Source organism: Myotis nattereri, assembly GCF_964212035.1.
Source record: "Myotis nattereri genome assembly, chromosome: 5".
NCBI classification, from domain to species: domain Eukaryota; kingdom Metazoa; phylum Chordata; class Mammalia; order Chiroptera; family Vespertilionidae; genus Myotis; species Myotis nattereri.
The window spans coordinates 46,622,471-46,637,179 of NC_138080.1; the positions used below are offsets into that span (position 1 = coordinate 46,622,471).

General features: G+C 40.9%; 1 protein-coding gene across 1 annotated transcript in view; it reads left to right on the top strand.

Moving 5' to 3' along the window:
- Window positions 1-14,709, top strand: part of FNIP2 (folliculin interacting protein 2) — a 91,895-nt gene that overhangs the window by 45,952 nt on the left and 31,234 nt on the right. The window contains exons 9-13 of the mRNA XM_081091817.1: window positions 1,390-1,519; window positions 10,390-10,591; window positions 10,876-10,964; window positions 12,774-12,920; window positions 13,039-13,208. Coding sequence (XP_080947943.1) covers window positions 1,390-1,519; window positions 10,390-10,591; window positions 10,876-10,964; window positions 12,774-12,920; window positions 13,039-13,208 — 738 coding nt within the window. The remainder of the gene's footprint in view (window positions 1-1,389; window positions 1,520-10,389; window positions 10,592-10,875; window positions 10,965-12,773; window positions 12,921-13,038; window positions 13,209-14,709) is intronic.

The window sequence follows — 14,709 nt, forward strand, 5'->3', positions numbered from 1 at the left end:
AGCATCTCATAGGCCTCTGCTGTGGGCAAAGCATCTATATTTTATAGCCTGGAAAGCTCATTGATATTCTTCTAGACTTGAAGCTTCATGCAGGCCGATACGTGTGTGTCTTGTCCACCACTGTATCCTGCACAACACCTGGCACATGATAGACACTCAGCATTAGCTTACTGAATATTGACTAATAGCCAGGTAACTCTTGTAGTATTAAAAAACTGAGGTCAGAGAGCCAGATTATTTCCATCTGCCTGTAAAGCATACATAAAAATATAATAGTCATTTGGAGAAACTGCCTTGTCAAGTGATATCAGTGAGCATAGTACACTATGATTACTGAAGTCAGTTTCCTTTGCCCTGTGATTTGCTTCTGAAAATGTTGTCTAGCCATCTGTAACACCCCATTTCCTTTTCCATTGGACTGAGTAACATTTCAGTATGTAATTCCTTAGCCCTAGGGAAGTAAAAGGGGAAAGTCCATCTCCTTCCATTCTTCCAAACCATTAGACATCCTCCGAGCCACTGTGATTTGAAAGAAACCCTGTGCCTACCTGAGATGGACCAGTCCCTCTCTGCCTGTTAGAAAAGTCTGGGCCAGCATGCCATCTCATAACTTACTGCAAGCCGAAGTGCAGGCATCTAGTATTATGTGTCAGGAGGAAGCAGAGAGAGGCTCGGAGGCAAATAGGTAATCCAAGCAGAAAATGGATTTAACCCTTTTCCGTCCAACGTGGAGGCTATTCGACAGACCAGACGCTAGGAGCAGGTCCAACGGCTGAGATCGACACCACAAACCAGTTCAACATTCAATCCCGTCAATTTATGTGGATCAGACTGTTTGAATTTCAAAAATAAAATTGGACTGCAAAGGGTTAAGATTAGAGACTGGAGATGGGTGGGGGCGGGGGGAAGGCGGGGTAAATATTGTGTATTTGGTGATGGGCAGCAGGAGAGAAGATATGCGGAGCAAATACGCATTTGCCTATATTTCATCTAGATTTACTTACACCTGTGTAAGTAAACATTGTGCAAATATTTCATTGGTTACCAGGTAGCAATATAATCAGTTATGTTATATGTGGACCATTTTATGAGCAATATGCACTCTGCACTCTAATTGAATGAGTAATAATTACTTTGCATTCATAATATGAGGCCAGGTAATTAATGCGCTTGCTAGGTTTGTAATCCCTGTTTCTCTTCATTTATTTTCCTTTTTAAAGGATGTTTCCTTTGCTGTACATAAGTCTTAATAAGGGAGAAGTTATGTCTCCCCCTCCTGGCTATGACTGGTAGAACCTAAAAATTTAGGTTATTTGCATGTATTTTTTTTATTTAGCTACACAGTATTCATTTACCACAACTTTCAACTTTTAACTTTCCTCCCTACAGCCTCCCTAAGCAGCCTCTTGATTACACCATTCCCATCTCCAAGTTCCTCTACGTCCTCTTCTAGCAGCTACCAGCGCCGCTGGCTTCGAAGTCAGACAACAAGTTTGGAAAATGGCATCATTCCAAGGAGGTGAGCTGCAAGTTTCCTCTTGCTGAGAAGGGGACTGGTGCAGGCAGCTTGGTGGGGCTGGCAGGACACTGAGTTCACCTATTGTCAAGGGAACAAGAGAGCTGACACTTTTTGATGAGCCTCAGTTTAGCCTGAGAGTTTATAAGTTAGAAGTTTTCTGGAAAGAACAAATAAAAAAAACAACAAAAATCTCCTGGTTTGGAAAACACTGGGAAATGTCCAGATGGTTGTGTCGTGTATAAACTATGTATGGTGTTCATTTAAAATGAGTATGTTCTATGTTTTCGTTGGCTTCCTTCCAAATGTAGCTCTTGTACATTAGGAGGGTGGAATAAATCTCTTCCTTGGGTTATGGTGACTCCAGTGTGAAAATATATGAACTCAAAGATTGGGACATACTCTCTCTGTAAAACTTAAATTCTTAAACTAAACAGTCATGAATCAGATTATGAATAGAGGTGGAATCAAGATATTTTCTGCCTTCATTTCAGTTGATTTTTATTATTTTTTAATTACCAGTTGACATTCAGTATTATTTTACATTAGTTTTATGTGTGCAGCATAGTGATTAGACATTTGTATAATTTACGAAGTGATCCTCCTGATAATTCTAGTACCTACCTGGCATGCTTTTAGATCTGAAGTTTAGTTATATTCAAAATACATCTTTTTGGCTTATGATGATGTTGCGTCAATAGCTTCCAACCTCTTTTTTCTACAACCCAGAAACTCAAAAGGGAATCAAGATAGGTTGTACCTATGAAAACTCACATGTAAATTGGCTGATAGTAAATTGACTAGTACTCATCATGTGTAGGGAATCTGTGAAAGTAAAAGATGATTCAGGTGCTTGCCTGCATTTGGGTAGTCTGAAGATATATACCACAAAGCCTATATAATAAAAGAGAAACATGCAAATTAACCATCCCTCTGCTACGCTCACCAGCCAATCAGAGTGAGTATGCAAACTAACCTGACAAAGATGGCGGTTAATTTGCATACGCAGGTGTCAAGGGCCCCAGGAGGCGATGGCAGCTGCGGTCTCCCGGGACCATTGCCGCCCCAGGAGGTGAGGCCATAGCCACGCCCGCGGGCTCCCAGGACCTTGCTGGCAGAGAGCAGAGCAGGAGAGCAGGAGGTTTGGAGGACTTGGCAGAGCAGGAGGCTGCTGGACATAAAGCAGAGCAAGAGAGAGGGCAGTTTGGTGGGCGTGGCTCCCTCTGTCACCCCAGCTTCCTCATCACAGCTGTGGAAACTGACAGCAGGGAAGAGGAATTCCCACCCCCATATAATCAGTCTTTGGTCAGACAGCTCTCAGCGGCCTGACAGCCAGGACTCTCATTCATCTGCATCTCAGACCGTGACAGTAGAGAGGTGGGACTATGTCTAAAGAACAGCTGTTGATACAACATAGCTCTGCAGCCGAAAGATGCCGGCGTTATCGACAGAAAATGTCTGCAGAGCAGCGTGCATCTGATCTTGAAAGAAGGCGGCGCCTGCGATAGAATGTATCTGAACACCAGCTACTGGAAAAACGTCGCTCTGATGCTGAAAAACACCGGCGTTATCGACAGAAAATGTCTAAAGACCAACGTGCCTTTGAAGTTGAAAGAAGGCGGTGGCGACGACAGGATTATGTCTAGAGAATAGTCATCAACAAGTACTACCAATACTGGTAGGAACTACCTTCTCAGCAAAAATGGAGTACATGAGGATGCAATCCTTGAACATAGTTGTGGTGGAATGACTGTTCGATGTGAATTTTGCCTATCGCTAAATTTCTCTGATGAAAAACCATCGATGGGAAATTTACTCGATGTTGTAGCAAAGGGAAAATCTGTCGAAATGATATACATTTTCCAGATCACCCAGCATATTTAAAAAGATTAATGACAAACGAAGATTCTAACAGTAAAAATTTCATGGAAAATATTCATTCCATAAATAGTTCTTTTGCTTTTGCTTCCATGGGTGCAAATATTGCATCAACATCAGGATAGGGGCCGTACTGTTTTAGAATACATGGACAAGTTTATCACCATACTGGAACTTTACATCCTTCAGATGGTGTTTCTCGGAAGTTTGCTCAACTCTATATTTTGGATACAGCCGAAGCTACAAGTAAAAGATTAGCAATGCCAGAAAACCAGGGCTGCTCAGAAAGACTCATAATCAACATCAACAACCTCATGCATGAAATAAATGAATTAACAAAATCGTACAAGATGCTACATGACGTAGAAAAGGAAGCCCAATCTGAAGCAGCAGCAAAAGGTATTGCTCCCACAGAAGTAACAATGGCAATTAAATATGATAACAGTGCCCCAGGTAGATGTAATTCTCCCCGTGTAACCGAGGTTGCTGTCATATTCGGAAACAAAGATGGAGAACCTCCTTTTGAAAGGGACTTGCGCCTTCATTGTAAACCAGATCCCAATAATCCAAATGCCGCTAATATGAAACAAATCAATATCCAGTTGCCTACATTAGATGCAATGACATATCCTATTCTTTTTCCATATGGTGAAAAAGGCTGGGGAACAGATACTGCATTAAGACTCAGAGACAACAGTGTAATCGACAATAATACTAGACAAAATGTAAGGACAGGAGTCACACAAATGCAGTATTATAGATTTCATTTCTCTGTGCGGGACATGTTCAATCCTATTTTAAATGCAGGAAAATTAACTCAACAGTTTATCGTGAATTCATATTAAAAAATGGAGGCCAGTCAGATAAATTTCATCAAAGCAAACCAATCTAAGTTGAGAGTTGAAAAATATAGTGGTTTGATGGATTATCTCAAATCTAGATCTGAAAATGACAATGTGCCGATTGGTAAAATGATAATACTTCCATCATCTTTTGAGGGTAATTCCAGAAATATGCAGCAGCAATATCAAGGTGCTATGGCAATTGTAACGAAGTATGGCAAGCCCAATTTATTCATAACCATGACATGCAACCCCAAATGGGCAGATATTGCAAACAATTACAACGCTGGCAAAAAGTTGAAAACAGACCTGACTTTGTAGCCAGAGTTTTTAATATTAAGCTGAATGCTCTTTTAAATGATATCTGTAAATTCCATTTATTTGGCAAAGTAATAGCTAAAATTCATGTCACTGAATTTCAGAAATGTGGACTGCCTCATGCTCACATATTATTGGTATTAGATCATGAGTCCAAATTACGTTCCTTTAATTTCAATGTGCACGAATTTCGTGCACCAGGCCACTTGTAATGGTATAAAGATCTTAAACGGTTAGTGCTATATAGAGCAGCGGTCGCCAACCAGTGGTCTGCAGACCATTGGTGGTCCATGAGGTCTGAAAGGTTGGTGACCGCTGCTATAGAGAGGCATAAAGTGCTCTGGGACTCTGAGAAGGGAAGGAACACTTGCTGGTGATGGTGGGGCGAACTGGGGGTCCTTCATGAAAGATGGTGCTGAAGGGACAAGCTGAGTGGGGTCTATCTGTGGCACATGGCAGACTGCTTGTTTCTTCTCCTGTTCTCAAGAGCTAGACAAAAAAACACACACATTATAGCTGCATCATTCACCGAGGAACTGCTTTTTGGTTGGTGGACTTGGAGGGGAATGGTTAAGCGCTTGGAATTTGGTGTGGGGAACACGTCCCCGCTCTGCCACTCAATAGGTCCGTGGTCGGCAAACCGCAGCTTGCAAGCCACATGAGACTCTTTGGCCCCTTGAGTGTGGCTCTTCCACAAAATACCACGTGCGGGCGTGCACGTACAGTGCGATTGAAGCTTTGTGGCCCATGAGCAGAAGTCGGTATTTTGTGGAAGAGCCACACTCAAGTGGCCAAAGAGCCACATGTGGCTCAGGAGCCGCAGTTTGGCAACCACTGCACTTGGTGAATGTGAGAATGAGTTCACCTGGATATAATTTAAAGCAGCATTAGTTGCTTCCTCTCCTACAGTTTGATAATTGTACTAGTATCAGCCTCACAGCCTTGTTGGAAAGGTTTGAAGAGATATAGCCAATTAAGTCAGGCCAAGGCGAGATATGGTAAGTAAAATATTGGCCAGTATGACTTACTTACTATTATTGCCATCGTTATCATTGCTGTCACTGCAACTGCCAGGAGAAGGCGTCCCACCATCCTCATGGAAGAAATAGACGGATCTTAGAAGCCTTCCTGTTCAGACAGCTTCCCTTTACTAAAAATGCTTTTCCAGCTTTTCAGGTTTGAATCCAAAGTTGAACAGCATTCTCCAACACAGTCCTTCAAAATTTTTCAAAAACTCTAATTTGAATTGAGACCTGGCACTGGGAACTGAGGAATCTCTAGTAAACTTACACCTAAAATAGATATCTTGGGCTCAAAAAATGAAAATACAGGGGCCCTTGTAAAAAGTGCTATTAAAGAGTATACTAAAATGTAGTTTCCCCTTTAAAAATATTTTACTTTCAAAACATAATAGGAATAATAGTGACACATGAACAAAACAAATTCATGAATTACAAAAGGTAATACTTTGGTGTTATAATTTTATGTAATAGAAAAAATTGTAGTTGCCCTAGCCAGTTTGGCTCAGTGGATAGAGTGTCAGCCTGCAGACTGAAGGGTTCTAGGTTCAGTTCCAGTCAAGGGCACGTACCTCGATTGCAGGCTTCATCCCTGGGCGAGTGCAGGAGGCAGCCAATCAATGTGTCTCTCTCTGTCTTGCCCCCCCCCCCCCTTCCACTCTCTCTAGAAATCAATGGAGAAATATTCTTCGGTGAGGATTAACAAAAGAAAATTTGATACCTTCATTCATCATAAGATTTTTCTGGCCCACATTTCTGAAAGTTCATTTGTATAGGTTATCAAAATTTATACATCAATCAATATAATTTAAAGCAGCCTTAGTAACTACTGGCAAATGCAAGATAGCACATATTTTTGATAATTTTTTATTTTGAGAAAGATCTTTCTGCTGATGCAACTAATACTGGAACTTTATAGTTATGACAACATTGAGATACATTTCTAATAAAATTTCAAAGCATAAATTTTAGTATATCTAGATCAGATTATTCTTGTGGAACAGTTTTTCTAAAAAGATTTAATTATTCACTCAAATCCATTTGTGTAAGTCTGAATTTAATTTTAAATGTAAATTTATACAAGATTATTTTAATGTTTCCTCTGACATTTTCTGTAACTTATGGAGGTCTTTTATATATATGTTTTCATTGATTTTTTTTAAGAGAAAGGAAGGGAAAGAGAGAGGAAGAGGGAGAGGGAGGGGAGAGAGAGAGAGAAAGAGGGAGAGAGAGAGAGAGAGAGAGAGAGAGAGAGACAGAGAGAGAGAGAAAGAGAGAAAGAGAAACATCAATATGAGAAACATCAATTGGTTGCCTCCTGCACGCCCCCTACTGGGCATTGAACCCAAAACCCCGGGCATGTGCCATGACCAGGAATCTAACCAGCATCCTTTTGGTGCATGGGATGATGCTCAACCAACTGAGCCACACCAGCCAGGGCTGGAAGTCTTAAAAGAAACTGAAAGTGTCTTTATGAATTGCATGTAATTTAGAATGCCTTATGCATTCTATCACTGTGTCTTCAACAGTATGGAAAAATTAATTTTATACTGGGCTTCCTTGTTAATAATTTCATCTGAAGCTTCATATGAACATAGTGTCTGTTTGGGGGCGGGGGGGTTCTGTCCAATGCATCAATCTTTTTATTTTATTTTATTTTTTTCATTTATTTTTATTGATGAAAGTATTACAGATGTCCCCCTTTCTCCCCTATTGCTCCCCTCCACCTGCTCCCACTCCCTTCCCAGGCCTTCACTGCACTATTGTCTGTGTCTGTGGGATGGATGGATATATATATATTCATTCTTTGTTTAATCTCTTCCCACCGCCTCCCCTCTAAAATATGTCAGTCTGTTGCATGCTTCAATGTCTCTGGGTCTATTTTGTTTGCCAGTTTGCTTTGTTCATTAGATTCCAAATATAAGTGAGATCATGTGATACTTGTCTTTCTCGCATCAATCTTTTAAAAAAAATTTAGTCCTCACCTGAATATATGTTATTACTGATTTTTAGAGAGAAACATTGATCAGTTGCCTTCCGTACATGCCCCAAACAGGTATCAAACTCGTAACCTAGGTCTGTGCCCTGACCAGGACTTGAACCCTCACCCTTGTGGTGCAAGGGATGATGCTCTAACCAACTGAACCACCTAGCCAGGGATAATGCCTCAATCTTTACATTTACTTTCTATTTCTGTCCCTGTGGATATTTGATTTATAATGTTGCAGCAGTTTTCAAAACCGGAGATTATAAACTCTGAAGAATTTTAATAACTTCCTGGTATGCTTCATTGTGGTGTCCACTCTAGGCTCTTACTTGGTGATTATTTACTATTCTGGGGCTTAGGTTAGAGAGGTAAATATTTATGCAGAGTTCATGGGGAGGGGCCCTGATGATGATGGACAAGCTGCCCTCCCACCATGGGTCACTGCCCTGCCTAAGTCCTTCCTCTCGCCCATGGTCGTGACCACTGCTGCTTCTGCTGCTGCCACCGTCAGCCACCAAGCTAGGCCCCGGTCCCAGCCTTGCCAAGTTGGGGCCTTGTGGCACCCTGGATTGCCCAGACATGTGTGTGTGTGCCTGACCACCAGGCCAGTTACTCATTGTCTGGGTTGCATGCCCTGGGGCTTGAGCCTACCACACACTCTGCAGTCTGGTATCTTTACCGCTCACACACATGCTCCATTGTCCCTTCATACTTCACTTACAGATTCAGTAATAAAATTATTAAGAGTCCAGGACAGCAAGTTGATTAATCACTCTGCCTCAGTTTCCACATTAGCAGAAACGGTCTATGGTACCTTACCTGTAGGTGACTGAGGGCAAAGATAAGATAAATTATTTGGGTGCATACCTGAATTTTTTAAAACATTCAGAAACATCTTTTCTTTGTGGGATAATTTTAAGCATATAATTACAATACCACATGACCTGATTTATTTCTGTTTGGTTGATCCAAGACTACAGAATGAAGCTCAGTTGCTTTAGAATTCAGTGTAGAGATACAGTGAAGCAAGTAAGACCTACCCAATACTGTGATAACTATGGAAGTTTTTCAGAAATTCAGTAGGGGGCGCTCTCTGCTACGTTGAAGTGAAATAGTTATTATTTACAGGGTAAAGATGAAGACACTGCATACATCTGCATAGGGTTCAGTGTTTATTGCCATTTGATTATTAAGACCACATTGGCTGAAAATGAATGGGCTGATGTGGTCACTTTGCTTTTGAATAAGAAGGGAAATAGGAGATAGACAAAAAGGGTTGTAAGGAAGTATTGGTATCAAATAAGCTCAGAATTTTCTCTTCAGAGTAGAAATAAGCTGATGTAGGGAAACAAATTATAGTATAGGTACTTTTGAAAAGAAGAAGGAGCATTGTATGAAATTAAGTAAAATTCTAAGAGCCTCAAGAATTTTTTTCTGGTGAGCAGATGATTAGGATCTAGGAGTTTCTCAGAGAAAACAGGTGATGGTTTAACACAAGGTGTCACATTTACAACAGCCTCTGGAGAGCAGGTCCTTGCAGAGGCATGTCTGTTAGTGAGAGCCTTTACTGATTTATCGACCACACCCACATCTCTGAGATCCTGCTTGAAGTCGAGAGAAACAATAACATATTTCTCTGAGGTTAGAACAGGATGTCTATCTCCTTTCCTTTAAAAATAAAATAGCGTTCCTGACCATACAACTTTTGATGTGTGTATGTTTTTTAAAATACGGGTATGCTTGAAACCACAGGCACATTGTAGATTGTGAGTAGAGCAAGAAATGAGAATTTAAAGACCAAGAGTAGGAGGCTAACTGCCTCGAATCCTGCAAAGCATAATGGTTGTGTTGTAATTTGTAGTAAAGAAAATGGAGGAAGTGGTATCCTTCCATATTTGGCAGAGATATGAGTCTAAGTGGTGGAGTCAATGAGTAAGAGAAAACGTATTGCACAACTACCCTGTGCCAGGCTAGGGGCTTTCCTTTGCAATGCTATGTCCTAGGCTTTGATTTTTTATTTATTTATTTTTGTAGAAAACAACAACTCTGTTTTATCTTTCTTTTCTCTTGCTGATCATAGCTATTTGGCAGTTATGCTGGTTTTTGAGAATAGTTAAATAAGAGACATGGTTGGCCCATATATTCAGGATTTATTGGCTTCATGATTCTCTTGTCATAGAAGCAGAGTCTCAAAAGAATGTTAAGTTTTTTCAGAACCTGACTATCCCAGAAGAGAGGTGGACCTTTCTGTTTGAGGATTTCCCAGGGAGCTAAATCAGCCACATGGCTCCATCGAGCATTTACAGAAGTAACTTCATCTAATTCGAACAGCCTGGAAAGTGAGCCTCAACTACCAGCAAATATCCAAATATGACCCTTGATTAAATGGAATCCCACTTGGGATCATTTCTCTTCAATATGACCCTTGATTAAATGGAATCCCACTTGGGATCATTTCTCTTCCCACATTCTTACCTATTGGTGCCTATCAGCTAGAACAAAGGGCCCATGTTTTGAGTGAACAGATGTTTCACACCCCTTCCTAAATACCACCAATCTGATGCACAGTCCAAGAGAAAAGTACTAAGGATCTAGCAAGGGGACATTTGAAATTGTTTTCAGTTTTCAGTTTATTTTCATGTCAGGATAGTATTAGGTTGTAAGCTATATTTTCATGACAGAGAATTACAGAAGAGAGTAAATTAGAGGTAGATCAACTCCTGGTTAAGACTCTGAGTGTTCTGGATTAGCCACCTGAATGTCATCCCCTGACATCAGAGTTTATCTTCAGTGTGATGCACTGATACGACTCATCAAACTTTCCTCCAGGTCAACTGATGAGACATTCAGCTTGGCTGAAGAAACCTGTAGTTCTAATCCGGCCATCGTTCGGAGGAAGAAAATCGCCATAAGCATCATCTTTTCCCTGTGCGAGAAAGAGGAGGCCCAAAGGGATTTCCAGGACTTCTTTTTTTCTCACTTCCCCCTGTTTGAATCTCACATGAACAGGTTGAAGAGTGCAATTGAAAAGGTAATGAGAATGTAATCTTATTCAAATAGAGAAGGGATTATGGGTCTTTAAAGACTCTTTATTCAGATATCAGATCACTTTTCCTAGAGAATGTTAATCATTGATATTAGATATCAGATAATGCATGGCTTTAGGAGAGGAAATTACTGCTTCCTGCCAACTTCAGGCATCACTACCTTGAGTGTTTTGATTATGATATTATCTTTTATTAATAAAGCCTAGTAGACAGTTATACAGCGTTTTCTTTGCCAGAGAGTAATTTGGCGTGTTTCTCTTCAATGAAGGCCATGATCTCCTGTAGGAAGATAGCAGAATCAAGTCTCCGAGTCCAGTTTTATGTCAGCCGTCTGATGGAAGCTCTGGGAGAATTCAGGTAAATTCACAGTTTGTCAATATAACAAATGTGTGAGTGAGTAGCAGTGGCAGCCATGGATCTAGGGAGACAGAGAGACCATGACTTGGAAGAATCGGGGCTGGCAGTTTTTAGTCACTTTAGTAGCTCCTTTAAGATAGAAACTAAGATCAAAGGAGCAAAAAATTTAAGTCGCCCAGCACCAAATTATCCTTACTACTGCCTGACAGACAGTCTTTGGTATTGTTTTTTAACAGGGTGAATGGATAAAACTAATATTTCGGTATCTCTTACAAGCCTGTTCATTACTTCTTGTCATCCTCACAAAAGCCCTAACAGTAGGCACTATTACCCTATTTTACAGATGAGGAAACTTGAGTTCAAGGATCTTGTCCAAAGCATAGGTGGAGAGAGTACCTATGTCAGGGAGATATACATTCTCACTTGCCAGAGTAGGCCCGGTTTATACCCACTGTCCTCCCACAAATGTCCTAGTCTAGACATGAAATTATATGATTATATTACAGTGCACTTTCATTGTTAGTTTCTAATTGATGATCTTTGTACTCTGGACAGTAGTTTTCTAGAGTCCTTGTCCCTGATGTCTGGGTGTAAAGGTAACCTACTTTGGATAGCACGAGGTATTCTGCTGAGTTGGGATTGTCACACCATTTCTTAGAGCCAGCTTCTCGATGGGGAATGACATCCCATTCCAAGGCAGTCAGGAGCTAATGAGTCAATGTTACTCTGTAGCTGAGGGACAAAAAAGTTTACAGTTCCTATTGTTAGAAGATTTTTGTGATGCTTAAGGTATATGCTGGTGAAGTCTATACCCCTTGGAGCAAAATTCTAGTCTTTTATAAGTCCTGGGTTATATATAAAGTACTTAAGTCATGTTAGTCATTATCTGGTGATTGTTAAGACCTAAGCCACATATGTCAGAAATAGGTAGTGTGAAGTTGTGCTTTTTGCTGGCAGTCTGATGATTAGTAAACCTTCTGTCATTTGTGAGGATAGACCTGAAGTTGACTGTTGCTCTGCTGTGGTTGCCAGAAGCTGGCCTGTGCTTGAGAGTTTGGCTGCTAGTTTAATGAGAGTATCAGTTTTTCAGAGGTCAAGAATGTGAAAGTATAGAACCAGAAAGCCTCACTTACAATGTACATAAAGAGGTCTTGTTCTTATTTCAACAGCCTATCCCTCCAGAAATGGGGACAAAATAAAGTATTAGCATTTGGAGACCTTAGGTTTAGTAAATGAATCCCAGTTCCATGTGACAGTAACTTGTCATTGCTACCCAACTTGGCAAATGCTCTGTTTTTTGCCAAGGTGGAATTCTGTTGTGTCTCAATTCTTTTATGCACACGGCCTAGGAAATCAAGTCAGAGTATGTCTTAGCTATTTTGATTTGGGGAGAATGGATGTGCTTTGCAGCTAGTCGACTTTGCCATTGTGCAAAAGCTGCAATATGTAAATGAACGAACATAACTGTGTTCCAATAAAACTTTATTTACAAAAAGGTGACAGTATTGGCCTGTGGGTCATAGTTTGATGACCCCGGTTTTATATTCTGTATGAGTCCCTTGAGTCCTACATAGATTCAGATTATTGTTATCTCCTTCATTCCTTTATATAAAGATTAGAGGCCTGAGGCACGAAATACGTGCAAGGGGCTCGGCCCTCACAGCCCCGGCTGCCTCTGCCAGCCATCGCAGCCCCAGCTTCATCCAGAAGGTCGTCCAGACATGCTAATTAGCATATTAGCTCTTTATTGTATCGGTTTATTCAAAATAATATTTGTGACAGTTTTGTATATTCCTTCTCTTTTCATAGAGGGACTATCTGGAACTTATATTCTGTTCCAAGGATAGCGGAACCTGTATGGCTCACCATGATGTCCAGCACTTTGGAAAAAACGCAGCTCTGTCAGCGTTTTCTCAAGGAGTTCACACTCCTAATAGAACAGGTCAACAAAAACCAGTAAGCTTCAGCTCTCTGTAACGTGGTGTGCATATTCTGTGGCCAATGTATGTTCTGTAGATGACATGCCTCTTCCTGCGTTGACTCATCTGGTTGTATTTTCTTCCATTTCTCAAAGGTTTTTTGCTGCCTTACTGACTGCAGTGTTAACCTACCACCTGGCCTGGGTACCGACTGTCATGCCTGTTGATCACCCTCCCATTAAAGCCTTCTCAGAGAAACGCACCTCTCAGTCGGTGAACACACTGGCCAAAACACATCCGTATAATCCTCTCTGGGCACAGCTGGGTTAGTACCTGATTTGATTATTCAGAGACTATATGGGACAGAATAGGGAAAATGCTAGAATTTTTATTGATATTAACTATTCAACCCAGTGATACAAAGCATAGGAGATTGGCCCACAGATTTCTAATTGTGATGCTACCAGCTTCCTCACCATTCCCTGCTAGCAGCTTTGTTCTACTCTTTTAAAGCTCTGTGGTAAATTTTGTTCTCCCAGATCACACAGCAAATCACCCTAGAGCAGTGGTTGGCAAACTGTGGCTCTTTGGCCCCTTGAGTGTAGCTCTTCCACAAAATACCACGTGTGGGTACGCACATACAGTGCGATTGAAACTTCATGGCCCATGCGCAGAAGTCGGTATTTTGTGGAAGAGTCACACTCAAGGGGCCAAAGAGCCGCATGTGACTTGCGAGCCGCAGTTTGCCGACCACTGCCCTAGAGCAAGGTCTCTTAACCTCGGCATTATCAGCCTTCGGACCAGATAATTCTTGTTAGGGGTGGAGGAGCTGTGTTGTGTATTGTAGGAGGTTTAGAAGCATCACTAGCCTTTGTTCATTAGCTGCCAGTGAAAAGCCCCCCTCCCCTCCAAAGTTGTGACAATAAACAATTTCTCCAGATGTTGCTGAGTGTCCCCTGGGGTATGGGGAAAAGACACCCCCTGGCAGAGAACCACTGCTCTAGAAGATGAACTGGATAGGAGAAAAATAAGACAAAAAAGAAAGTAGTACATACAGTTTTACCATCTTTTAAATTTTAGCATAAGTCAGAAACCTTATCTTTTCCTACACTGCTTCCTTGCAATTAGTTGGTGCCATTATTTCCTCAAAGCTTAGTACTGAAGCATGGTATTAGAATCTTAATGCTTTGGCAGAATTGGGTACAGAGTTTGGTATTTATGAGACCAATTTTGCATATTTTGGGTTCATATGGAGGAGAGCTATACTATAGAACTGCTCATTTATCAAATGTTTAGAGTGACGAAGTAAAATTTGCACACTCACTCTGTCCCAGACCCTGTGCTAGATGCCAGGGATATGGAGTTGAATAACATGCACTGCTTAGCCTCCAGAAACTAGCTGTCTAACCGAGGAGGCAGATTTGTATTCAGATGATTTCAGGATGTCCTGAGTAGTCCTTTGATGGGGGTGTGCAGAAAGGATGTAAGAGAGAAACTGTAAAGTGTGCTAGTAAAGGCTAAGAGCATGAGTGCTGAGCCAGAACTGCTCAGATCAAACCCAGTGTCCATGGGCAAGTGACTTAACCTCTCTGACTCAGTCTCTTCATCTATAAAAAAGGGCAAAAATAGTTGCTGATTGCTGTGGGAATTCAATTAGTTATATATAAAGCACATTCGTTACTGGTGCGACTAATGAAAATAATATTGGAGGTCTTAGAAAACAACATGTTATAATAACAATAATGAGAGTTGTCACTGTGAGCCAAGCACTGTTTTTTAAGTGCTTTTTACCCATATTATTAATTAGATTCTCAGTACAAATCTAT